The following is a 27,842-nucleotide window of genomic DNA, read 5'->3' on the forward strand; positions in this document are numbered from 1 at the left end:
CTAGCTCTGTGGAATTTCTCCATTCCTTGTAAAATCAAACCCTAAAGTTTAGATTAAAAAAAAAAAAAATGTGTTTGAAGACAGATTCAAAAGGAAATTCAGAATAAAGAAGCCTTTAAACCATAGAAGAATATCCTTACAACACTGTTCGTTTCCAAACCTAGAAACTGACTTTCAGCTAAATCTCACATGACCTTAGTACTCAGCAGTTTTGCATCACTGGTCCTCAAATACAATTTAATTCCCTTCACTAAATTAAAAAAAAATCCCAATCAAAAAACCAGAAAGAAGCAAAATGTGTATTGAATGCTATAAGAAAATAATTTTATCAATAGCACAAGTCCTAATGTGTATGGATTTTGTGATATTTTTAATAAGGACTGGTTGGGTATACTCTTCCAATCCAATTAAGTTAATGTCAAGCATATTTATCAGAAATCGCAATGGAAAAATTGTCAGCTTTCTTGCTGGAGAATAACAAGACCCATTTTACAGAAGCATTCTGCACAAATAAAGCATTTTTAAGTGTTTTATTTGTCCATTTGGAATGATTAGCATTTATAATCAACAACATAAATCCACCCTTCAGTGAAAAACCCGACAGCTTGTTATTGCCAAACATATTACAGTCTACTGAAGGGTGAAGAATTACAGACATATAAAGATGAATAACATTATGTCACCATTAAATCACTTATTCTGTTCATAACAATTTAATCCTCCAACATTGTAAATTAAGATTAGGGGGAAAAAAAATCAACATTTCCAGTGATAAAATACATAGTGTTTAGTACACAATATAACAGTACAGTTTATTACACTAGTGCATTAGAAAGTTAAAAAAACAGACAGCATCATTGCTGATCTCTCTGCTTGCAGCTACAGAAGCTACCAGGAAGTCTCCAAGAAGCATCCAAGTACAGAAATCCATCACAGCTAAAATAAATTTATTCTGAGATTATTATACTCATATTACTTGAATATGAGGACCTAAAATTAGAGTCTTTCACATGTGGAGTGACCAGTGACATTCCTTAGGAAATCAAGCAAGTAATGAACAGATCTGCATCCATACTGGAATATTACATGGAAAATTGCCTTTCATTTTTCACCCACTTAAGTAAACAGTTACTTAACATTTGGAAGTCTTCTGCTAGAGTTTTAAAGTTTAGTGTTTTAAACCATTTTTCAAGGTTACTGGCATGTATGAAATTTCCAAGTATAAATAAGTAGTATCAATATAGCAGCTGAAAGACACAACATTTTTACTTACTAGAGACAGAATTTTAAGAACTCTTCTCCAAAAATGAAAATGGAAGATCAACTTTATAAAAATTTTCCAGGAATGATCTGTATAACATTAACTTTATATTAGATGACAACTTCAAAGACTGTAGTCAACAATTATTGGAATCAGCCTTCAAAATAAAGGGGATCAGAAGAATAATCTCTATAAATCAAACTGCACTGAAAATCTTTTTCTCTAGATGTTGCCTGCTACAAATGGCCTCATACAGCTATTAGAGCCCTATCAAGTATATGGAACAACTTGCTTGTCAATTAAACAGGATGTGAATGAGAAAAGTAGATAGACTCAGGAGGTACATTTCATTAAGGGAAGGGACATCATCTTCCTTCAAACTGACCAACAACAAACAAGAAAAATTCTGGAGCAAACTGAACTACAAAAGCATGAGAGAAAAAAATCCATTCAATACCTCATGTTCTCAATTAATTGCTTTTTTTATAACACAGCAACTTGGGGAAAAAGATAAAATGAAACAACAGTTAAATAGAATCCCTCCATTCCCAAAGATCTGAATTATCCTCTGAACTTCCATGATACCTAGGAAAAGTTTAAAAACAGATACTCTTGTGTCATTACCACTGCTCGGCATACTAAACAATTCCCTCTGTGTCCACCAACTGTACTTACCTTGTGATCAGATTGCAAACTCTTAAAGGCAAAGACCACTTTTTTAAAAATTTCTTTTATACCAGGAAGTGATAGTATCCATATCTCCTTCTGCCACAGTAATAAATTAAACTAAATGTCATTGTTAGGCTTTAGTTATTTTCAAAGCTCTAAATCCATCAAAAGAGAGAGATGTTTGCCCAAGTTTCTAGGAACAAAAGGCCAGTTTCCACATGTGACCTGACATGGAAATACCCATGATGCAATGTTTTGCTCTTTGTACTATGCAAAAACCCCCACAATATTATCATCAACAAACTGTAAGTTATGGTATCATTTCATCCATTTCAACCCTTTCAGTGGAAAGAGGAGGTAGATTAAAAATAAGCCACATGCTGCACTCCCTGATCAGTCATAAGGCACATTTCCATTCCACTGAAAATAGGATATATTTTAGGGCTGGCAACGAAAGCTGAAAGATGTAATCAAATGCATTTGGAGAACTGCAATGTCTAGTCACAGACTGTAGCAAAAAGCAGACAAAATATATTTTTTTTTTACTATAGGAAATCTATGTGCTTTATCCAAATGAAATTTGAGAATGATAGACCTACAAAAGTGTGGGGCCCACTGGCTCATAAGGCTTACTGGCATTTAATTCTTTCTTTCACAGTGAAAGCAATGGACGTAATAGAAGAAGTGGTAAAAAATGCAGCTTAGGATGAATCTGTCATCTGTTAATTTCTAAAGTTATCTTAGAAGTGAGCTGGTAAGTTAAGATGTTGTTATTAAAAGAAATTTAAATCCAAGAATTTGTTTTCATCATTACCTTGAACTAAAATTTACCCCCAAAAACTGAAGGGCAAAAATCCCACAGCAAAAGGGGATAAAGCTACAATCATGTTGATATCTACTCAAGTAAACTTTTAACAAAGACCACGGACTGAATCCAGACTCTTTGCCAGGAGATCAATCACAGTTTAGTCCTCAGCTCTCCTCCAGTTTGACTTGGCTCTTATTCAAAGTAACATGAGAACCAGGTTCTCCAAATGCCAAAGCCACCTCAGTAAGCTTCAATGTGAAAGTTGTCAAACTGTGCAAACTCAAACGAGCGAGTTCCGAGGGCAGCCCAGCCGTTCCCCGGTTTGGAAACGGTGACATTCTCCCAGAGAGGATAACCATTTAACAGTCCTGAGGCCGAGTTGCCCTGTCAAAAAAGGAAAATGTTAGCTTTGTAAAATCCACGGTCTGTGTAGACACTGAGCCTGCTCTCATGGGAGACAAGACAAAGCAGAAGGATGTCAAGTCAACTTTCAACTACATTTCACACATTTTTCATGCAGAGATGCATCTAAATATTGCATAGAATCCTCTGGTGTCTATCAGCTCTGTGGAATAGATCTAATGTCTTTACAGTGAATACATTAAAGGCTCCTCTTCTCCTACTCACAGCTTTGCTAACTCACTGTAGAAGGGTAAACTGGTTTTCCTCTTCCTTCTATCAGACTCTTTCAAAACAGACCAACTTTCTTAATGTGATATGATACACTTGGCACTGCTTCTGCAGAATGAGGCAGAAGTCAAAAGTAAAGAAAGATGTAATTTAGTAATTAAGCTGAAATAAAGAGGAGACAGCAGAACTCTGAAGTATCACTCAAGTCACTTCGAGACATTGAAATTAAAAGCAGTTTCAAGAGAAATTACAGTTTATCTTTTGTGTGTTCCTCTTAACTGTAGTAACAGTATTTAGAAAAAAAGTACTTCAGTTTACTTGTATTTCTTAATCTGAAAGGCAATTATAGACACAGGTAAAAGCAATGAATATCTTTTAAGGAATTAGTGTGAGAATTATTTAAAGATGGCTCTGTACTTCGATCCTTATATCAAAGACATAGTAGGTACAAAATACTTTAACAATGCAGATGGAAGTTAGATGCATTGTAATTTTAAAATTACCCACACTGTTCTGAGTTTTAAGTGATCAATGTTCATCTTCAGTAACCAAATGTCTTGGCCCATTTTACAGATGGCAAGCACTGTCATAACTGTAAGTGTACCAACGCCAAAACTAAACTACATCCATTTCAGTGAATGCCTTAGTTGCAAGTGTCCCTTTGTCTCCAAGTGTGACAGTACAGGAGACAAAAAACAGTGTCTAATACTCGGTGGCATTCTAGCATGAAGGACTTGGTGCATAATTTTAAGAGTTACTTTCAGTAGTAAAAATCCCCAGCCAGGATTCCCCATATTTCAAGCCAGCTGGAGTTGCAAAGGTTACATTAGACAAAGGGATTAGGTTCTCAGAAGAGGAACTTAAAGCCTTTTAGGTACTTGCACCAATGACACACCCATCAAAGCACACAGGGATATTTAAAGTACTGTTTGGGGCTGCTTTCCTCCCCAAGTCACTATGGCTAAAAACGGTGAAGTGGGAGGGAAGGAAAAAAAAATGCTGACAGGCTTCTCATTAACTGCAGCCCATTTACACAGTAACACAATGCCTGTGCTCTTCCAACACAGTAGAGAAGGAACTCAGCTTATCTGAGTTTCCCAGTCCTTTATTAGCTCCACATACAAGGCCTTAGCCTGCAAAGGGAACTGGTGGGAGACACATTTGTAACACAGGCTACCTTAGTATTTTACTGACCGTCCTAAGAACAGGAAAGCAGGCCACCATCTTTCCATCAGATTAAATAAGAGACTTGCCTCTTCAACCCTTCTACCTCCAGCTTTCAATTCAGCTTTCCAGTTATTTTCCATAGCTTCTACAGATTCTCAAGGTCTCTTTTACAATACAGGCAGCAGAACTCAGTATGGCATTTTAATATTGGTTCAATGTAACAGACATTGTTTCTGGTTTTGATAGGGTAAACTAATGCAAGTACACCATCAATAGTATAGCACAGCTTTGTCTAAACTATTTAGGACTGGAAGTTTCATAACTGCTTTCCAAGCTTTTTTCCTGTGTCCTTACCTGAATGTTGAGAGTAAGTGTGTGCCATGCATTATCCCGGACACCAGCAAGTCCTTTCATTAATATTTCTTTCCCAGCTGCAAAACATGCTTAAGTTAGCAAAGTGTTACTTCAGCTCTTTGCTGAAACTGATAAATACTGAAATTGAATACTGAAATATCTATTTTTCAGAAGTGTCCAAGACTGACATTTTACCAATTTCAGTTGCAGCATGGAAGGCTTAATATGCAAACCTGGACTCTGCACTATCAGTACATTCTCCTGTTTTGCCAGATCTGCTTTCTCTCTGAAATCCTCAATGCGCTTGGCAATTTGGCATGAGATGAGGATTCACTCTATGGAGAGTATAGGGTCACAAAGTGTGACAGTAGCTATCACTCTGCTCGTTCCATAGATCTTCTTGTTTATTTATTGCTTGTAACTATTTTAAATCACAGGGTTTCAGTTGCCACACTATCATGTTGCTTAGTTCTACCTAAAATTTCAGCTAAGCAAAAATGGGGTGTGAATGACACCTGGAGGGAAGATGAAGACCTGAAAAAAATTAAGTGCTACAAGTCTTCATTTATTCGGTAAATAATTTAACATTCAGGCTCCCTTCTAGAAAAATATAATGACTGAAAATAGCTGTACAGAAAAAATTATCATATTGTGTAACAAGAATCTCAGCTTGAAATAATGGGGTGGTTGATCAAAATCCACTCATTTCATCTAGGAAAAATTACTTATGACAGCCTGAGAAACTAATCAGGTAATGTTGTTAGGTCTTATTACAAATAAAAAATTGAGTCAATCCTAAGCACAAGTATGTACTTCTATACAGCTGGGACTTCAGATTTTATGGAATTATACATCACAAAGTTTCCCTAGGGAGCACTGATATGTTAAGAGAAGCTATGTAAAACCTTTGTTATGCTACCTGTCTATGCTAGAAGTGGAAAGGAATACAGACACACACATATGAAATATATCTTATCAGATATACTGTAGATCTAGAAGCTACATTTGACTCATCAGAAACTATTGAACATTTTAATTCATACTCCTGAAGTGATAGCAAATGCATTTAAACAACTGAATAGGCCAGTGCCTGTCAAGTACTCTACAGATGAACATACATGAATGTTAACATCATGAGTAGAACATGCTCACTCCACTGAGCTACACCAACAAGAGGACGAATAATTTGAAGAAACAGGAGGCCACTTATGATCATCACTTAAGCCAGTTGTAAGCACAGTGACTTGAACTGCTCTCTAAGAAAAGCCATTTCATGTCAATCGGGATTTTTTCTCATGCATAGTTTAAGAATACAGGTCAAATCTTTCTGTAATTAATATTTTATCAGAGTATTTATAAAAAACAAAATAGTTCATTTTTTCTAGTGTAAAGCAGACATTGTCAGTGAAAAAACAAAAACTCCAGAAAGCTGAACCTGAGAAATGGGCCAGCCAGTAGCCTTCAGATGCTTTCTCCACATACGAAAAGTGGCCATCATTAGAACCAATAGGTTAAATTTATAGTAATGACAAATGAACTATAAAATCTGAATGTTACCTATTTTTACCAAAGTTATCAAAATGACATGTCCATATGCCAGCATGTCCTTTTGCAAAGAACTCCTTACCTAGGTCAGCAGTGACTCTGTAGGTGCCATCTGCAAAAACCCAGAAGAAAACTCCTTTGGACTCTCGCACATATATCCCACCATTATCAACTCTTCCTGCAATAAACACGCCTCCATCACGAGGTTTCTCTATGTAGATGTCACAAGTGACTGTCATGTTTACCCTGTAAGAGAAGATTAGTGTTTTAACAAGGAAGGAATCCATTTTTTTGAATAGGCAGTATTAGAAATTATTTGATTTCCTGAGATTATACTCCAGCTCAACAGTAAAGCACTGTGTTATGCTGGCAATGAGAGCTGTAAAGAAGAATAAAGCAAAGTAATACCAGAACCACCAAATAGCACCCAGAAAATTTACACAACTTCTTCCTCAGAGCTGCACTACAAGGCTCTTAACCATAAAAATTCTTTTCCTCTATGAATGGGAATACATCCCACATCTGAAAGCACTTGTAATACAGATATAACCACAAGGTCACTTATTAAGAAGTAATAATTATCTATAATTATTTACAGAATGTGAAAAGACTCTCTGTGACAGCAGCTCAGCTGATTACGGAATCAGAGAATATCTATTCTAGCAACTTTTCTTCTCACTTCTAACAGAGTAGTAAGAATGACCTGAGTTTTCATTCTAATGGAATGCTCCAGATTCCTGAATATATAGTCATTACACAAAAAAGATTATTTCTTGCCTTCTCATTTATCAAAAAAGAGACCCCCACATTTCCCTTATGCCATTATAAAGAGACTCAAGGCAATACAGCAATAATTACATAGTAATAATTTCAGAATTTATCCAGGTTCAATAAAATCATTTATTAGTGTTTTTCATAGAAAAACACTAATAAATTCACAGTAAGAGAGCAAAAAAGCTTTCACATGCACAAGTTTAAAATCCGAACATTCCTGAAATTAAATCATGATAAATTTCCACTGACAACTGAAGTAAAGTATCATCCTACAGAGAAATTTAATGCAAGATTGGCTCAGAATTTCAATAGCAGGTGTTCATTGTTGAAAATATCTGCTGGGGACAAGTTGAGTCTCAAACTGAGGATGAAGCAAACAAACTTGAGGGTCTGAAATTGAGGACTAGCATTATAAAATGTTACAGTCAATAAAACTTGAATAATAAACTGAATATTCAGGAAGTAAGCTTGGTTTTGAAAGATGAAGACTCAGAAAGAAAGTGAACCAAAACAAAATAATGTAAGTTTTTTAGGAATCTCAGTATAGTAATTTAAAAATATGTCCTATGTAGCTGTTACAGGAATCACTGAGTATAATTTACTCAATGAAGAAAAGTTGATTATAGGGAGAATATGAGACTTTTCTTAACAGAGGGCTGCAAAAGAAAATATCAGATAAATAAAGAACAACCTCCAAGTACAAGAAGGTGGTATTCTTCCAGGCTTTAGATCAAAGTGATTCAATCACATTTCCAGGCCTGAAATTAGAGTGTAAAGCAAGTTCTGAAAAAGCATTTGCTGGATCAATGATCTAATTAAAGTGAAAAAAAAACCTGACAAAATTGCTATTTTAAAAAATGTATCAAAAGAATTTAGGCTAGGCCTCTAAGCAGAAGAGAAAGTTTTTAGCATGAGGCTTATTATTACTATTAAATCATAATTATTTAACAGGCTCTTTCCCAAATGCTTATTAATTTTAAATAAACATTATTCTAAAATATGCTGCTTGATTCTGAATTACCATTATTGTAGCTCCTAGCAATTTTTTAGCTCCTAGAATGAATTACAATTGTAACCATACTTTAATCAAAGCAGTAAATCTCAGTTACTTTCAACCAGAAATAAAAGTGGTTGAAGCAGGATTGGCATCAAATCCACACAATTCTAGGAACTGCTCAGAAGATGGCAGCCTGCAACAAATACAATTGAATTACAAATGAAATAGTCTGAGAGTTATGAGACTGATCAAACTCCTAACAAATAACTCAAAACTATGTAATGCAAAATTAATCCTTTTCTTGGTCCAATTTAAGAAAAAAGAAACTCAGGGCACACATTGGTGTTTCTAGTATGCCAACTCAGATCCATTAGTGTAAAAAATTAGCTTGAACAAATATGCCCAGAAGGACATAAGCAAAAAAAAAAAAAAAAAACCACATTCTAAGACAATATAACATTAGGCTAACAATCATGAAATGTGGTGGACTCCCCATCCTTTAAGAGTCATTTAGACAGCTGACCTTTGGCCCTGAGCAGGGCTCAATGACTTTCAGAAGTGCCTGAACCATCATTCCTACATGTCTACAGAGAATCTGAAGGCAAAAGCCCTCTGTCCAAGAGAAATGAGGCTTGAGACAAATTAACTGATCATTACTCGCACTGGTGAGGAGAACATTTCCCCAAATGTCACTACAAAATAGTATTTACATACCACTTAAAATTTCCTATGACACTGATGGTCTGGTCTGCATCAGAAACCCAAGTGATGGGCCGCTGAACCACCACCTGGCGGAGTGTGAACACATGATCTCCTGGGTCAGAAGCATTTACAAAGTATTCAAATACACCTGTCTGATCTGCAAAATTTGGGGCTTCACTGAAAGGTGGATTACCTGTTCAGAAAATAAAATACACATCAACTCTAAAACATTCTTTTTCTTTGGTGCACTTGTTTTCAGAAATTTCTCCTGAAAATTTCCTCCAGATTTTTTACTTGCTGTATCAAAGCAGCCCCCAAAATGGAAGTTTTTAAGCAGACACCAATTTTGGAAACACATAAACACCAGGTAAGACATTAAATTAAATACACCTCATTGCAAGAGTAAGGTGTACATTCATACAGGTGTAAGTTTTTGGAAAAACAGGTATAAATAAACAAAAACCAAATAGATCTTCAGGCTACCTCATGTAGATGATTCAAATAACATAACTTACTGCCTTCCTACATTACAATTATATCTGTGTGTGAATGAGGTTTTTGGGTAAGAGGATTGTGGCTTACGTATATTGAAATCATCATTGTAAATGGAAGGAAAGGGCTGAGGAGGAGGCGGCTCTGGGTAACCACATTTCCATCCTGTCTTGAGTGTGGTTAAAGTGTAGACTTCATCCACGTTTAGATCTAAAGAAAATCTTCCCCTCCATACCTGGAATTGAAAAAAGCTCAAGCTGCAAAACTTAACAACTAAATGACAAAACACCCTGGCTCCTGAAGTCAAGATCCTCTGAAGTCCTGATTTAAGGCAAAATTCCCATCTTCTTGCTCAGCATTCAAATATCTCTGGGCTCTTTTTAAAACTCCTTTTCCCCAAACTTGTTATTACCTCCAGGTACACTTGTACACAGCCAGTAAAACTGCAGTCAAACAGCCTTAAAGCACACCCTAAATTTGCAGCTTAAGTGTGAAAGTTGAGGAGTTTTACCAAAGAGGGAAGACACACCTGAAACTGCAGAGGGACTGATAATTAAAACTGATCAACTTACCTGTAAAGGATGGAGTTTCTGGAAAAGGCTGGAGTTTCCAGATTCAAAATCAAGTCTGGAATGCCACACTTGAAGGGTTTCCACCATAGACTACAATGGAACACACCATACAATTTAAAACACAGCAGCAAAATAAACAACCTTTAATATTCAACTTGAGAAATACCAGTCCTCTATAGGTGCCTAACTTTTGTTAAAGCTGTTGATCACATTAGACGCCTCAACTTTATTCAGCTAATCATTACATATGCCTTACACTTTTATAGATTATACATCAATAAGGCATTGCCCTAACAGCCCCTAATGTTGCTTATAAAGACAGAAAGCACTGCAAACACAGACACAATCTTTAGTTTCTCTATCACCAACAATACACCTTGAATACAAACTCTCTTCCAAAAAGTAACCAGACTGAAATAATATCCCACAAGTTTCACTTTTATGAAGCCTTCAGTTCAGTTCCTAGTTCTTGTATTTTAATTTTTGAGCAAAGTATTTTGCTTACATGTCTCCAGCCTTCTGCAATACTCAATTCTGCATATCAACTCTATTAGTATCAGATTTAGATCACACCTAACCCCTATAATTTCTTTTCAGTTACCAACAGCAACAACAAAGCGAGCAACCTAGAGCTTGATTTGGATAAGCCATCTGATACTTCCCTAAAAGGGAGCTGTGTATCCAAATTGACACTCAGCTACTTTTCCTAAGTGAACCACTTTATTGTCATAAGTATCATCCAAATAATCTCCTCTAAAAGAAATTATTGCTGCCAAAAAATCAAAATCAAATTCCAAATAAGTAACTGTCAAATTCTGATAAGGAATCATCTGAATCAACTAACAATGATTCCCTCCAGTTTACACTGTGAAAGTATTGTTCACATTCAAGAGAGAAATATACTTGAGTGAAATTAAAAAATAGAGTCAACAAATCAACAGCTAGGAGATTCTCAGAATATCTCTTCACAGGATGCAACAACAAAGCCTACAAATATCCCCCTGAAAATTAACTGATAACTAGAAAGGCCATGGATGTGCTGGCCCAACAAACTATGTCAGCATGTCAGAGAACCCAGCCTTGGAACATATTCTAAAGAAAAATTTAGTTGCATTTCTGTCCTATGAAATTTCTTCTTCAATATGCAGATGATTAGACTGAGAGGCAGCAATTCTCCAATATCAGTTATGACATTGCATACCATGATACTGACTTGCATGTGTCTGATTATGAATGGCAATTCATTTTACAAGGCTGATCAAATATTTTCAAGATCTACTTACAAATGACCCTCTGAGGTAGAAAGTTGCTCTCTGAGGTATGACATTGAAATTTGGCAATGGAGGCCTGATACATTTAGAGTGATTATGACTCTGAAGAAAAAAGACAAATGTAACAGAAGAGACACATTACTGGAATGCAACACATGGCAACATTCATGAAAAACCTATAGCACAGAATTGAAATTAAAAGAGCAATAATTTATTTCACTGTTATCTTAATAGCTGCAATTGCAGTAGTTTATTCATTTTATTCTGAATACAGATTTTAAGAAAGCACATGATATAACTTCCTCCCAGTGTGTCATCCACTTAAAGCTAATGTGCAATAAAAAGACAAAGATGGCATATATATTGGCCTCCAGGAAGTCTCAACAAGGTATTTTAAGCCCAGATAGAAAAAACAGCCTCTAGTGAACTCACTAATAAAGCTACAAGTATCCAAAACATTCACAGATACTGAACTATGTAAATCAAGACAGGTTCTTCATAAGAAAACATTTCCTGCAACTTTTCTAGTCCACTGGAATTGCTGATGCACATACCATAGTTTCAATGATGATGGTAAGGTTTCCTAGACCATCTGTCAGAGCTACAAAACTGCCACCTCCTTCTAAGTGTCCATCCACTTGCAAGTATGACCAGCCTGGCTGAGTAAACTGTGTGGTGTGTGCTGAGACAAAAATTAGAATACAGTAATTAACTAATAGAAATTAATAGAAATGGTAATATTTGTAGGCTTAATTAAATTTCTCTCTCACACACGCTGACAAAACTGAAACTTTATTTGGGGAAGAAAGTAATAGAACTTCCAAAACAAAATTTACCTATATAAGAGGAAAGATTAAAGAATTATACTATGGGAAAATTAAAAATATCAACACTGTGGCAGACAAAACAGTTAAAATTATAGCAATTATTCAGACATTAAGCACAAATGATATACGGTAATCTTGTCCATTCAATTTGAATATTCATCACAGAAAAAAAAATCTGTTTTTTTTCTTTAAATAAAATAAACATTTCTTTTTAACAAATAATTGGCAGGGAAAGCACAGATGGGCAACTTCATGGGGAATAACTAAATAAGTAGGGTTTTCAGAAACTATCAGAGAAGAATATTACCCAGATCATGAAAATCCTGAGCAACGTGGACATAGGAAAAACAGCTCAGCTGTTCTATTAATGGGAAACTGTGGCCAGTTTTGCTTTAATGCTTTTACAAATATAGATAACTAGCAGAAGAACAAGACAAATGCTATGATTTTTGTTCCTCCTTCATGGCACTGCACCGTTACTCTACAGAACTGCAGCAAAGACAGTAGAATATTACAGGGCTACAGAGTAGCCAGTGAATCCGTGTGTCCACAGACACTATGTGAACATGCTTCCCATTCCCAAGCTCAAGGAAATGCTAATTTACACAAGCCAAGAATATCAAGCAGGAAAAGAATAGAGAGATTCTTTGTTCCACTTTTGTAAATGGAGAAGTACCAAATAGAATTGATTGATACTCAAAGATTAAAAATAAAAAAGGGAAAGGAAAGAGGAAAACACATTAACCTTTATGGGCACTTCAAATCAAAATATTTCAATAGTAACAGCTAAAAAGGCAGTACCTTATTACTTTCTGATACAGCTAAAGGTCAAGTATAAATATTTCCCTTACTATTATATCTTTCTGCTTTCTATTTAAATGAGATTATTTTCTTCTTTCTTAATGAATTCACAAAACTTTCCACAAATCTACCTCAATTTGGTACAAAAAATAATCCACATAAAACCACTAAATAAATAAAGGCCTTGGAAAATACAGTGATGTTTAGTGTCAGATCACCAACTTATAACAGCAAGATTTTCACCTGTAATCCAGATAGGAGATTCAACTTTATAGTGGCCACTCCACGGCTCCTGCGCTGTCATTAATGCACAACGACCAAAGGGCAGCTCCTCATAATAACTAGCCACCAGGTTCCATGCAATTGTTCTGGAAGAAAAACAGGTGTTTTCTCCATTCACATGGATAGTATTAGATTAACTTAGTACAAGAATCCATTCCTCCTTTTTCTTCAGCATACAATGAAAACAATTTGGGGGTGGAGGGAATACCTTTCCCACAAAAAAAAACCCACAGGAGAGGAAAATAAAGCAAATCAACAAATCAGTGTTGAGAACTTCTTCCAAAACGGGTGGTAAATTCTCTGCCTAGAACACCACAAAAAGTTTTACATTAAAAGAAACATGTATTGAGGGCAAAGAATCCATTTGTTTGAGTTTTTTTCCTGTTCTAAAGAGAAAAAAAAATTGTTAGCAAAGTCTACAGCATTTTGCTGAGTGTTGTTTCATTGAGGTTTTTCTCATTGCTTGGTTATTTCTGTGCATGGTGGTAGTTGTTTTGGGTGGAGTTTTTTAGGGAAGCAGTTAAGTACCACAAAAAAAACCTTTATACATATAAGTAAAAAACAAAAAATAACTTTAACCAGCCATCCTCAAGAGTTTTGCTCCATCCTGACAAGGATAATCACTTCACACTCTTTGACTTGGGCTTCACTGAAAACTCTTTGCAAGGACGTTAAGTTTAGAGACCTCTGGGCCTTAAGTATGGAAATACACCTTAACAGAGCAATTAAGCAAAAGGCAAAAGCTGTCAATCGGCTTTGCTATTGCATACAGGTGCATACAAAGGCCTCATTCTAAAGTCACTGCCACAGACTTATCACACTATACATATACACAGAAGAGATCCTGGAAGTCTATAAAAACATGATCATAAAATAAACAGCTGTTGAATTGTAAATTCAACTTGCTCACATCAAACTTGTTCTGTTGATTTCAAACTTAGAAAGAAAAGTAGGAAACTCAACTTCAAAGGAAACAAACTTAGCAGAAAGATAAGCTGCCTTTCGTCAGAAAGATTTTTTCAGTATACAAGCCAAGATAACTTCACTGTTGGACATCTGGACTTAGAACTATTCTACAATAATTTATAAACACGACACATATGCGTCGCTGTTAGGCTGCGAAAGAAATGGGCATATATAATTTGAAAGGACTTGGAAAAATAGAAAAACAATGGGAAAAAATGCCGCCAAATTAAGATATTAAAGTATATGAGGATTAAGAAGCAAGCAGAATGATCAGGAATTCATGAAAGAAATATTCACCTGTTTGAAAATTTCAGCTTGCAGAGAAGACAGAAGATTTGTAGAAACCAGGTGACTAAAGAAATTTCCCTTTACAAGTATTAGTGATTTTACCTGCACTCCATTTGAAGCGACATGAAGATTTCTCCTTATTTTTCCAAAATGAAGTTACAAAGCATCTAAAAGCTTTGAACAACTTTGCTTACATCTTGATCCCTACAGCTTCTTTAATCGAACTTTTTCTTTCAGATTACCAGTTGCTGCATCAGAAATATCAAACTTTATTCTCTATTCTTTTCCAAAACTGAGTTGTGTAATTTCCCAGTTAAGAGAACATTTTTTTTTAAGAGTTTCCAGTTTGGAAAGAAAATGTGCAGAAAACAGTAAATTTATCATGCATGTGGTAAGAATGGATTCTGAGAAAAAAGTTGTATGGAAAACTAGATAATTACATCTGCAATTATCTGTTTAACTGAAGACAAACAATCTGATAAAGACCGTAAGAAAAATATGATAAATTAGTTTTGTTGTTATTTTCCTCCAATGTTAGCTCTTCTTAAGAACATTCTCTTTTTTAATAACTACCATCATTCTCAAAGGCATCTGAAATTAACTGTGTAAACCCACTGCATAAACTGCATAACCCCATCAAGTGCTGGGAAATAAGAATACATTGTAACCTGTGAGACTTCTACTCCAGAAAGAGGTCAGAACAGCAGACTTCCTATCTTAGAATATTTGAATTCAGACCACATTGGGGTGACTTTCAGTTTACCTGTTTTCTCACCAGAGCTGATGTGTTGAAATTATTTGAAACGTGTTATACAGCATTTCAAATAATTCTTACACCCCAAGCTGTGAAAGCAAGCAACAGTGCCTAACACTTACGCAGTCATGTTTCCATTCACATAGTTTTGGTTCAGGATCCGAGCCCAGCAGCCGGCACCAACATCATTATTGAAAGTACTGTAATCTTCTGATGACCACAGTTTCTTCCCAGTTCTTATGGCATTTTCCACTGTTTTTGTCCCAGGATAGTGAGCCCTACACAATATTTTGAAAAGAAAGAGCTCTTAATACAAAGAGAAAATCAAAGTTTGGAAGTACATATAGCAGCAATGATTCACTTCCTTCAAACTGAAAATGAAAAATAAAAGTTCTTTGGAATCTTGCAAGTGGAATACAAGAAAATTGAAAAAGGGGGAGCTGTAACATTCCAGAGCTTATTGGATTTACATCAGTAGATTATTTCTTCTGCTACGTGATAGCATTTAGATAAAGATTTATAGATGCCATGCAATTTTCACAACTTGCTAAAGCAAATCTCTTTCCTGAAATTGAGCTTGAAGATGGTCATTACCATAACATGCTGAACAGAGAAAATACATGCTAACTCATACCATCTTAAACAAAATTATAAATAATGTAAAACCAACAGTAAGATAAAGCACTAGGCATTATGCTAAGAATTTAGCTGCATGAATGTCTTAGAATTAAACATGAACTTGCCTGATTTTGTATATCTTTTTAAATAAACTCGGGTTTCAAGAAAACATGCTAGTTGGTTTAGAGAAATTACAATGTATAAACTGATATTAGTTAAAACATATAATGATAGCTAATTTTCTTTTCAGATCTTCTTTAATATGAGGAGACATCCCTTCTCCCAATGGAGACTTTGATTATACTCAGTCACAACACTGACCCATCATGTAAGGTTTGCTGACTGAAATAAAACCTTTCAAACCACTTGCAGAAAACAGGGTTGAGATTTTCCTCACTTAGTACATTCATTGAACACACTTAATATATACACTAAAATTAAACTATTTCCTTTACTATTAGCCTGCAACTTGACAAATTGACAAATTTGTGTCAGGACTACAAAAAACACAAGTTTTTCTAGTCTGACTGTTGGGGGTTTTTCATTATTTTCCCTCCAGTGGACAATGACGTACTTCTCAGTGTTGTAGTCCTTCATATGCAGCTTCACTATCAGTAATGTAACAGAGAGTGGGGATTTTAGCTACATTCTGCTCTGCTGTACAGATTAGTGGGCATTTCCCCTTTGGTTTGGAAACCTAAGTATTGCCTTAGTACCAAGCAAAGGGTTTTTGTAATGGCATAAAGTGCATAGCTTGCAAAAACAAAGCAGAGAAGGAATAATTTGTCTTTCTACACTCCAGAACAGGTGTTTCTTAAGTGTCAATATCCCTGCCCAATAAAAGCTGAAATACACAAGAAATCTTTAATTTTCATGCTAAGACAGAATCAGAGTAGGGATGTAAAACTTACACTTATAGAGTTAAGCAAAAACACCTTACTTAGACAGTGTAAAAAGTGTTGAGCTTCATCCAGACATGATTCAAGACTCCACCTGTGAAAAACCGCCAGGATACTCTTCATGTTCAGAATGGGGGGAGGGGTTAATTGCAAGGGTAGATGACACTGACTTCCTATATGTATTTGCAGAAAAAGCCCTCATTTCTACACCTCCTATGGCTGAGATATATAAAGATTAATGGAAAAGACTCAAATTGAAGCAAGGAACTGACAAATTGAAGCATGTGACTGGGTAAGGCAAGTTCATGGGACCTAGTAAGGAAAGCTTAGAGTTACTGTAAAAAGAAAAGTTAATAGCATTTCATACACACATTTTCATTCAGCCATCAAGTCAGGAATCAATCTCAACCTTAGTCTACCAGCAAAATATTATTATGACAAAACACAGAACTAGGATAACAAGTCAGCTGGTTCCATGTTTTCCAAACACAAATTTGTCATTAAAACAAAATGAGAACTAAAAATCAAGCCACTGTAACTCAAAGAGAATCACAGCCCAAATTCGTTTCTGGATCACAAAATTTCAGTAGCAAGCCAGTGGAAATTACAAGGCTGTGTACTAAGCTGTAAAGCTAAAGCACTTTTTGTATACCAGTTAAGAGTAATCAAAACCCTTAAGATAAACAGTGTTGTCCAAAAAACCTTCAATCCATCAAAATGCCCAACAGGAATCCTCAGCATGATAGAAGACTCGTGATTCAATTAAAGGTTGAGGCTGTTACTGGGACAATAACTGTGATTTGATTGGGTTAGTAAGAAAGTTTTATAGCATCAATCCTTTCCTTGCAGGTAAGAGTAAAGTTTACAGAGAGGTAAAGTTTTGTCTGTGCCAGTTATAAATAAGATGAAGACAAACAATAAACAAACCACCAAGAAAGAAGAACAGAGAGAACCCCCTACCCAATCACATCGACCACTTCGTGGAGCTCAGAGTCAATCATCATGACAAAGGAAATGGGCTCCCACAGATTATCGCTGGCTATGATCCTCACCTGCTCCAGACCATGCTTATCCAATGTGTACCTCAACAGCTTGGAAAAAAAAAGGAGAGCAAAGAACAGAGACAAGGGAAAAATAAAAATAAAGTGTTTCAAATTGTCAAAACTTTATACTGGGAAAGGCAGCATCTTCTTCAGCACTAGTTGAATAAACTACTACGCTTCAATTCATGGTTTTGCAACTTGGACAACTGTTACACCAAACAAAACATACAAGACTGTCAAGCACAAAGTGACTTCAAAGGACACCTTCTTCTTCTACCATACTGAATTCAAAAATACATGATAAAAGGAAAAATTTAAAATATTTTGTTCTTCTTACAGACACAAAGTACAGCTAAAGACAAAGCATATCACATTTCATGCAAGATACTCTATTTGTAGATCAGCCACCTAGATGTTACAGTGCTGTTAAGTAAACTACAGGATTGTGTATGAACTTTCTGAACCTGAGCATTTGAAGGAAAAACACCTAAATATTATCTTTCACTAGGTCAGCAAGCACTCTCTATAGTAGTTAGTACCTTCAAGTCAGCACTGGTTGAGAAACATGGTGTTGTTGTTTTGTACTAACCTTGATTTCTTAACAGATAACACAACCACTGCATAGGAAAACCTAACACTTCATTTTTTGTTATCAGTGGTGGTGGAGAAGTTGGGGAAAAATCTGTATGACATTCAAGAAAAACCTCTGACAAAAAGAACTTCCATTTTAAAGAACAACTAAAACATGTCTGTGGTTCTAAAGGCACAAACACAAACAAGTACTCCTATCCTTAATTCTGCCAAGCCCTTAAAGAAACAACAACCGTACCCAGTCAGTGCATTCATTCTGCATGATGTATTGTCATGGAAAACATTACTAAAACATTTCCTAATGCATCTGCTGAGCTGCAAGTCTTGCCTAACCTAAGAAAGTTTTTTTAAGTTTATTTTAGACCCTTATGATTGATGTTTACAAACTCAACACATATGAAAGCAGTTATCTATAAAATCCCCGCTTAACTGACTTGCTATAACCCTTGAACCATGCATTCACTTAAACTATGATGAGCATATCATACTTCCTTACATACATGAGTGGATAAATGATACATGAGTGACCACAAGAATGCTCTTATCACAGTAAAGTTAACAACAGAGATAAACAAGTTAACAAATGGAACACAAGCAAGCAGTATTTATCTGCACAGGTAATTTCCACTGGGAACGTTTAATTTTGTAAAAACTATGTATAATTTTGAGAAACCAGAGTTTACACAAAGAGCAAGAGCAGCAGAGTAAATTGCAAGAAGCAAGTAAAAAAGTGTATTATGGAACAAGAGTGAAGGCAAACAGTTGAGTTGACATTTGCTGAAACACCAACAGAAAAAAATTGAGATAGGCTGTATTAGCTTACAAACTTTGGAGGCTTGTTTTTACTTCTATGTTACTGTCAGTGCGTGCATTTCTAATATTATCTGTTTTCAGAAATTAACAAGAAACAAAAACTTCTAGCTCTAGTATATGACCAGAAAAATTTCAGCTGCAGCCACAGAAAGTCTCAGAGTTCCACTCTGAAAGTTCAAGTTCACCCAAAATGAAAACCAGTTGCAGACCAAGAAACCAATCCTAAGGTTTTTCTGACTTGGAACATGCACATGCAGATTAGTTAGAAGTTTCCTGCCATTTGCTAGTACTAAGAAGCCTAAAACACAGCTCCTAAATGAACACTTGAAAGAAATTACAGAGGAGTGATAAGGTCAGCTTACGCGTGTACTAAACCAAAAGAAGAGAGAAAGACAAGAAAGACTAATCCATCACCACTGCACACAATGATGGAAAAAATGGAAACAGCTAGGAAGTATGAAATAAGAATATATGACTCTTGAAAATTGAGAGGAAGACTTACAGATAGGAAGCAACGTCTAAAAGGCCTCCCTTCTCCCACACTTACCCGACTACCTGAATAGCATCATTAAGATAGGGATCAACTATCATCTCATTTGAGATGCTCCAATCTCCATCCGCAGCGATGATGCCAATGTTCCATAGACCCAGTCTGTCCAAAGAATGTCGAAGCACCTTAGTAACAGATAATACCACTTAAAGTACAGCCTTCATCAATGAGGCAACATGAAATTTAAGACTGAAAACAAGAACTTTGGAAGGAGTCAGTGGAAGCCTCTATTTACGGACCAGGATGGATAAGAAAAGTTCTCACTTCTCAAACAAGAGCTATGGTGGCAACCAAGATGAAGTTAATGGTAAGTATTTTTAAAACTGAAGGGTTACCTCTCATATTGAGATGGCCATTACACAAAAATGGGCTTCTCATCACTTGGATAACTTTTGACACCACAAGTGCACACATATACTCCACTTGGACACTCTAAACATACTGACTCCCTGGCATGTACGTAAGTCATTACACGAAAGTAATGGATTTATCATCAAGTCAGTCATGTTAAACTAATCTAAAAATGACAGCTGGCTGAAATGTGGAAGTGGACATACCTCCCTAAGTGATCAGAACCAAAAGTTAACCTGATCCCCAAAAAAGTGCATTGAAAAAACAGGGATTGAAGTTTTAAAATAGAAAAGACCTATCCGTGCATCTCTCTATACAAGAACAGAAATCTCTGCCAAACACTGTCCTGTTCAAGTGAAGAGCACCTAAACAATTTTTCAGTGCCCATTTTACTGAATTTAAAAAAAAAATCCTTTCTGTTTTAAGAGTTAAATATTTAAGTTTACTCACTACTTGGTTTTCATGTTTCACTAACTTTCAGGGAAAGCAATGAATAAATCTAGAACTGCATATTTACAACAAAACTGAGGGCAACCAACTTTGAATTCAAACATGCCAGCAGAAAAGAATTCCTATTCTGTCTTTTCAGCTTCTCTTTACTGTTTCACTGTTAAAGATGATACACAGCTCACATTTGTCTGTGGAAATTCTTAGGTAAAATATACCCACACAAAATATACTCAGCCTTAATAGTTAAGATTGAACCACACTTATAGAGGGCTGGTACCATCTGAAAACTCAAACCAGAAATTTTTTTAAAAATATAATTAAAAATATATTTTCAGCAGCTTGCATATACAGCTGCATCTGAAAAAAAACCCCAGTCCACAGTCTAAAATATTTTTTTTCAATTTTAGATATAAAATAATGATGCATTGTGTGCATGCATGCATACAAAAGATTTTGCAACTTGATTCAAAGATCAGTAGGCCTGAGCCCTCAACCTGTTTCTTGTAATAGCCCTCTGGCAATGTGAAGAAGAAAAGGAAGCATTTCTCTTTTTCATGTAGTCAAGTAAGGACAGATATAAAAGTCTAAGTGTTGATGACAACCAAAGCCTAGATCTAAAACTAATTAGGACATAAAACTTACTAAGAAGAAAAGTAGCAATGAAGTTCCGTTCAGCTGTTTGAAACCTTTGAAACAAAGTCTACCAAAAGAAAAACTCATAATACTAGAAGGTTCTTGCAATTTAAAGCATTCTTGCTACCTAGACACTCAGAAAAATTGCCTAGCCACAGAGACAGCTCAGAAGAACAAAATGAATGATTTCAGAATTTCCATGCTGAAAGAGAAGTACCAAGGGCAGAGAACTTCATGCACCCAAAACACACTCCACATTTGCAGAACAGCTCCCTCATACACAGTACTCATTTAACTGAAAGAACAGGGTTTTCTTGAACAAGAATTTAGAAGCATTACAGTCTCCATTTCTTTGTTCTTTTTTTTTTTCTACTTATTAAGAAACATATCTAGTGCCTTAGAGGATGAAGTATCTAAAATAACATCTACGAGTAAAAATTTAGCCAGATAACTAAGGGCTTATCTGTGATGTATTTAACAGGAATTACAGAAAATGTTTGGTGTGCAGCAGTACATTTTGGTATATTGCCCTCTTGCGAAATGGCAGACTGCAAACAGAATTATAGTGCTGATGAGAGAAGTGGTGCCAAGTGACACTGTAAGAGAATGAATGGTAAAGTAGGTGCTCAATAAAAAACCTCTTATCAGTTAACATACCATGGAAGGAGGGCCAAAACCTTTCAGTAAATACTTGGGTGATTTTATGGTCAAATTTTAAACTAAATATTCAGCTCTAGAAACCAAATACTCAGTCCCAATTCAACAGTATTCAAAAAGCTATAAAGTAGAATGTTGCCCCTAGACTCAACAGTTTGTTCTCCATATTCTTTCTCGCTACATGAGCAAGCCAAGACAAGCAGACAAGAAAGCCTCAAGGTGACATGACACAGATTTGAGATTGTTCAGCCTGAAGAAGAGAAGGTTTTGGGGTGACCTAATTGCTGCCTTCCAGTACCTTGAGAGAGCCCACAAGAAAGTATGGAAAGGGACTTTTTACAAAAGCATGTAGTGACAGGACACGGGGGAATGGATGGCCCCATCCCTGGAAGTGCTCAAGGCTAGGCTGAATGAGGTTTCAAGAAACATGGTCTAGTGGAAGGTGTCCCTGACCATGGCAGGAGGATTGCAACTGGATGGTCTTTAAGGTCTCTTGCAACTCAAGCCATTCTATGATTCTCTGAGTCTTGTTTGCTTTTAAGAAGAGGTAATGCCATTGTGTCTTAGCCTCAAGCAAGAACAAGGAAAGGAAGAAAGCAGAAGCTTGTACTTAAGATTTCACCACAAGACAATGTAACAAACAGAAGAGACTTTTTAAAGCAGGGCAAGGGGCACTGCAGGAGCATATTCAGCATTGAGAAATATTACAGCTATCTGAAGGCTGGTTATGTGAAATGCTGTGCTCTTCCAGCTTTTTAGAACAAAAGGTACTGAATTTTGTAAAGTTAGAAACACGAAGCCTTTACTGTGATTTAATAGCAATATTTCAGAGTACTGTAATCACAGAACTTAGCTACAGAATTTTAAGCAATTCTAGATCTTGGATTTCTAGCTATATCCAAGCTGGTAAAAAGATGATTTTAAGTTTGTATGATAGTAGCATGAACTGAAGCTTCCATAAAAATTTAGAAGTTCTAACATTCAGCATATACTGACATGACATGCCCAAAGTTCAAAGTAACAGTTTCAGACGCAAAAAATAAACAATCTAGACATCTGAACATGTTATCTTTCCATGCATGCAACTACAAGAAACAGAGTTCAGCTGCAGAATTAAGGTCACTTTCCTGCACAAATTCAGAAAAGCTAATAGTTCGTGTACGGTACGACAAGCACTTCACAGAAATAAGAAAATAATACATACCTTAATGTATTTGCTACTAAATGCCCTTTCATTCCATATCTATAAAGAGAAAGTAAAATCCATTTAGAAAAATCAGGATACGTCAATGGAGAATTAAAAGATTTTATTTATATATATGTAAGATTATAGAATCCATTAATCAACTCCATGGTTTCCGTGTACTAGAGGGAAGTGCTGGTTGATTTTGTTATCGGCTTTTCTGGGGAAAATTCACAATGAAAGTTCATAGTGGGTGCTTGTTTATCTTTCTCTAAGGTCTGCTGATTGCCTTCTTGCTGACAAGAATGCTAGAGCTGCTTGAGCTCTACAATGGCAGCAGTGTTACATTACCAATGGCTCTACAGTTTGCTAGGAATCATTGAGAAACGTGTTGTGGCCTCAAGGTGTGGCCTAATGAATGGGCCCCTGTTGCACCACATGGGCATGGGAGAGCCAGAATAACTAACATATTGAACAAAATCGATGAAGTTTACTGTTCTTTCTAATTTACACAGGACTACATCCAAGCACGAACACAAAAGCATATTTTAAGTAAACAGACGCAAAAGGAGCTAATTTCTAAATTTTCCATCTTTTAGGGAAAGATAGTTTAAGCTAAACACACCTCAAAATTCAAAAGCAAGAGTACTGATCTTCCATTCTACCAAATCCCCTGGCCTATAAAACACATAGGCAGAAACCTTTTTTCTTTCTGTTCTAACTGCAACATGAACACTGTGACTCACATTCACCAGAAAAGGTTTAGCTTATGAGTAAATACAATTTATTTTGATATTTCTACATCTTCCTATAAATGCTAACACAAAAGTTCAGAAATGAGCCAATCAAAACATTACTTAGTGCAAGGCTCATCTCATCCTAAAGCAAATAGTGATACAGAACATGTACTTATAGCAAAAAGAGTGGTAAAGACTAAAATGTACAACCATAACAGCATTGAAATTGTTTTGACAGTTTCTGAGCCTTCACAGACCTCTCACTGTTTCCCTGTATTTCAGATTATGCCCACAAAGAAATGAGACAATATGTAATATTGTCACATTGCCTGGGTAAGCAGAAATCACCTTTTCTCAGAAGGAGAGAATTTAGCAAGCTAATTACTGTGAAGTAACAACACTGAAGTCAATATTACTCTAATACGTGAAACGCAGAACTTGCTTTCTACTACAAGAATACAAGGCAGAGAAAAATGTAACAACAATTTTTCTTCCTCTCCCTACAACTGAATTGCTGAAGTAACACTATGTTACCCACAGGACAAGACTGACCCAACTGAAATAAGCCAGCACCATCAAGGGGGATGCATTCCCCAGGAGATACACCGTCCCACATTGCAGCAGAAACATCAGAATTCTCAGGTATGGGAAACACAGTTTTGGAAGCTTTGGACTGCTGAAGTGATTTTCAGCTTCTCTGCACTTGAACTTCTCATATCAAAACATTTAAGACTCCAAAATAAGTGTCCAGTAAATATAGGATTGATTTTAGAGGAATCCTAGGCACACTTTCCTGCTCAAATAGAGAATTTGAAGAGTTTTTTCAGATTGTCTGCTTCTCTCTCTCATCTCCAATTTATGACATTTTTTCTCAGACATTCATTCACTACTTCCATATATTGCACTATATACAGACAACATAGCAGGCGTACTGTAAAACATGAGCTTTTAACTACTATAAATGATTCAAGTTAAAATTCAAAACTTGTAGAGGACTGCTCCTCTGCAAAATAACAACCATACTTTATGCTAAGTCCTGTTAGCTGACTTTCAAACTGTGTTAACTGATGCTTTTTGTTATGTGGTTTTGTTCTGCTGAAAGGCAAGAAGAACAAACATGGAAGAAAAGGAAAAAGAACTCTCAAATTATTTGGTAACTACTTTAGAGCTGGGAAGGCAGGAACCATTTGATACTTCTTCTGCTTTAACAGCCATCATTTCAGGAAAATTGTAATCTAGCACAACTACTGCTTTTCCCCTGGCAACAGTACAAGCCAAAACTGCAATTACAAAAAAAAATTTCTCTTGCCATCCTCCTCCTCCTCCAGTCATCAACAATGAGAGGCAGGACCAAGATTTTAGGACTAAAGATAGATAAAATATAAATACACAGGAGATTTTGCTTTACTGACCCCAATATAATCAATGTCCAAATCATGATACTGTTTTGCTCCTAATATCCAAGAAATAATATAGTAAGCAGTGATATCTGGATAGTCATAGGGCCAATCTTCACCCCTCCCTATCCATCCTGGAAATGCCCAAGGTAACCCTGGAAAGAGAAGAAAAACAAATGAATAAGGTAAGTGGCTGTTTACATTACTCAATACGCTTAAAGAGCAAGCTGTAATTTGCTCTACATGAAATGAAGGAACAAATATGCACTTGAAACTGGCTTGGTTCCAGTGAAGACAATGAAACATAACTTCTCCAACTGCAGAGTATGGTCTAATACAAACTATGATCAAGCAATTAATAGCTGCTTTTTTTAATGAGCTAGGAAGCATTCGTTACTAGAGAACAACTGACTACATATAATTTGTCAATTTTATGGTACTAGCTCTAACCAGTTTAAAAATCCAAAGATTTTAGGATAAAAATTTACAAAGCTACAGACAAAGGGCCAATACAGAACATGACAAATTGTTTATCTCCTGAACATGAACTTAAGAAGACATGATATTGATGATAACAGAAGGAGGAAGATTAGGATCATGGAAACACATTTCCAAGTCTCAGCTGTTCACTAGATCTTGTAATAAATAAGAAAAACAAATTAATCCAACCAGATGCTGCTAAGCATCCAGCCAACTTGTATAAGATAGCATAAGCTAATTTAAAAGTAAACCCTCCTTCCTTTGTTGAGAGCTTGATGCGAGGGAAGAGGGATATTATTAATAATTACAGTAAGTCATAAATAGCAGGCTTAACAGAACCTGACTGGCAAATCCTGCACCAAGCCTTGCTTCATGGCTGGATATTGTAAAGCTGCCTGGGAGGCAAGGGAATTAAGACACCTTTTAACCAACAGACTTCTTACTTTGTTTCATGTGAAATACATTTGTATTTCCAAAATACAAAGGTACAACCTAGGGTTCCACATTTGTATTGTCACAACACACACATAACTCACAATCAAAACAGGAAGAGAGGAAACTCCTCTTACAACTCAACTACACATGTAGGACATATCAGAAGACCAGAATCACTACAGTGAAGAAGAAGTGTGTGATTGGTTTGTAATAAGAACACTTAATCAAATGCAGAGTGTGTAAGATTTACATATTTATGCTTGCAGTAACTTTATCCCTCCTGATTTTTTTTACTCAATTATTCAGAAATTCATCTCTCATGATAAATCAATCGTGTTCGTTGCTGCAATATACTAAAAGCATTAGTTACTTGATACAAGCAAATTATGAGAGATTTGTTATCTTATGCTTCTTGACAGGATGTTGTGCTGCTGTTACAAGGTAAAACATGGTAAGCATCAAGAAAAGCTTAACAAATATTAGAGATTCTATTTTGTCTACTGTAACATCAAAACACCTCTCCATTAAAATGTTAACTAAGGGTCAGATGGGTAATTTAGTCAGGGGAATAAAAAGGCATTTAAATGTAAATGCTCAAAGCAATTTACCAATCAGTTTAATTTTGGGGTTCCTCTTTTTAGCTTCTTTCATCAGCCACCATTCATAGCCCCGGAAGTAGTTCTCATCATTTTCATAGTGCATATGGGAGGGTTCAGTCCCATCTAGGAAGGAAAGAGACCGGCAGCTCACAATTATCTTCTGTGTCATAAGCTGTTACACATCATAAAGTTTGCTGCATTGCTCATTAACATAGTATGCAAGCACGTTTCTCCAACATGGTTCACAAGTTCACAAGTAGGTATTTCAAAGCCAAAGGAGTAGTGGGAGGTAAACGCAAGATTTGCTACCCTTTGTTCTTAGCATATTAACTTAGCATAATTTTAATATTTTTATTTTTAAGGGGTATTGCCTGCTTTTAACATCAGATGTGGTCAACTATTAGGCATCTTCTATCCCTAGCTATGATAACACTAAATCTATATTTGCTATTGTCTCATATCTTGATACTAACAACCACGAGGAATGTTACAGCATTAAGATTAAGAGGAAAAAAAAAAATCATTATACAAGCAAGTTATCTCTAAACCAAAAAACAAACAAGGTTATAGTTTTTTTCTTCTGCACAAGGCAAGTTCAGAGAGAGAAAAGAAAGAAACTATCATGATTTTTTTCAATTACAGGAAAGAGGCTGTGGCGTTTTTTATTTTTACAGCAAAATATCTACTTTATAACTTTCATGGTGCTCTGTGACAGCAGGAAAAGTTTTGGAATTTAATGATATGTGCTGAATTTCCTCAGGCAAAGGTAAACAAACTAGAAAGGTACAAAAGAATCAGCGTTGCATGGGAAAACATTACACACAAAAGTCAAGTATCAACTTGTATACATGACTGCAACAATTATGCAACATGTTAAATCGTATGCAGAGACCTTTTCTAATGAAACTTTATTTTAAGTGAAGCCAGCTGAAACAGCACGTATCATCACAGAAAATAGGATTGATTTTTTTTTCCTTACTAACACTTGACTATATGTAAGTTTGTCAGGGCCATAGAACAATTAGATTCCAAATTTAGGCTTCATATGACATTTCAAATGAACTCCTGATCACACCTCTCAGGCCAGAAGAAGAGCTGCAGTCTAGTGCATTGAGAGATATGCATCCTATTGTTCCTCTTTTCAAAACTGGACCATCACACAAGTATGTGACAGTCTCCTGAGCCAGCAGTAAGAGTATTTGAAGAGAAGGTCTGTGCATGCCTCATGACGATTCCATTCTCCCCA

The 27,842-nt window shown here is 35.9% G+C and overlaps 1 protein-coding gene across 2 annotated transcripts in view; it reads right to left on the minus strand.

The window, feature by feature from the left end:
- Window positions 1-516: 516 nt before the first annotated feature.
- GALC (galactosylceramidase) overlaps window positions 517-27,842 on the minus strand; it is a 31,266-nt gene continuing 3,940 nt past the window's right edge. The window contains exons 4-17 of one of the 2 annotated variants that reach the window (XM_018907338.3): window positions 26,606-26,719; window positions 25,098-25,237; window positions 22,970-23,008; window positions 17,638-17,768; window positions 15,283-15,438; window positions 13,114-13,238; window positions 11,797-11,924; window positions 11,255-11,344; window positions 9,972-10,061; window positions 9,490-9,634; window positions 8,920-9,100; window positions 6,517-6,680; window positions 4,890-4,966; window positions 517-3,122 (exon numbers count right to left, since the gene is read on the minus strand). In XM_018907338.3, the coding sequence (XP_018762883.1) occupies window positions 2,979-3,122; window positions 4,890-4,966; window positions 6,517-6,680; window positions 8,920-9,100; window positions 9,490-9,634; window positions 9,972-10,061; window positions 11,255-11,344; window positions 11,797-11,924; window positions 13,114-13,238; window positions 15,283-15,438; window positions 17,638-17,768; window positions 22,970-23,008; window positions 25,098-25,237; window positions 26,606-26,719 (1,724 nt within the window). In that variant the 3' untranslated portion in view covers window positions 517-2,978. Of the gene's footprint in view, window positions 3,123-4,889; window positions 4,967-6,516; window positions 6,681-8,919; window positions 9,101-9,489; window positions 9,635-9,971; window positions 10,062-11,254; window positions 11,345-11,796; window positions 11,925-13,113; window positions 13,239-15,282; window positions 15,439-17,637; window positions 17,769-19,671; window positions 19,800-22,969; window positions 23,009-25,097; window positions 25,238-26,605; window positions 26,720-27,842 lie in introns of both variants that reach the window. The other variant, XM_018907340.3, reaches the window with a different exon arrangement.

This window comes from Serinus canaria, chromosome 5, assembly GCF_022539315.1.
Source record: "Serinus canaria isolate serCan28SL12 chromosome 5, serCan2020, whole genome shotgun sequence".
Taxonomy (NCBI): domain Eukaryota; kingdom Metazoa; phylum Chordata; class Aves; order Passeriformes; family Fringillidae; genus Serinus; species Serinus canaria.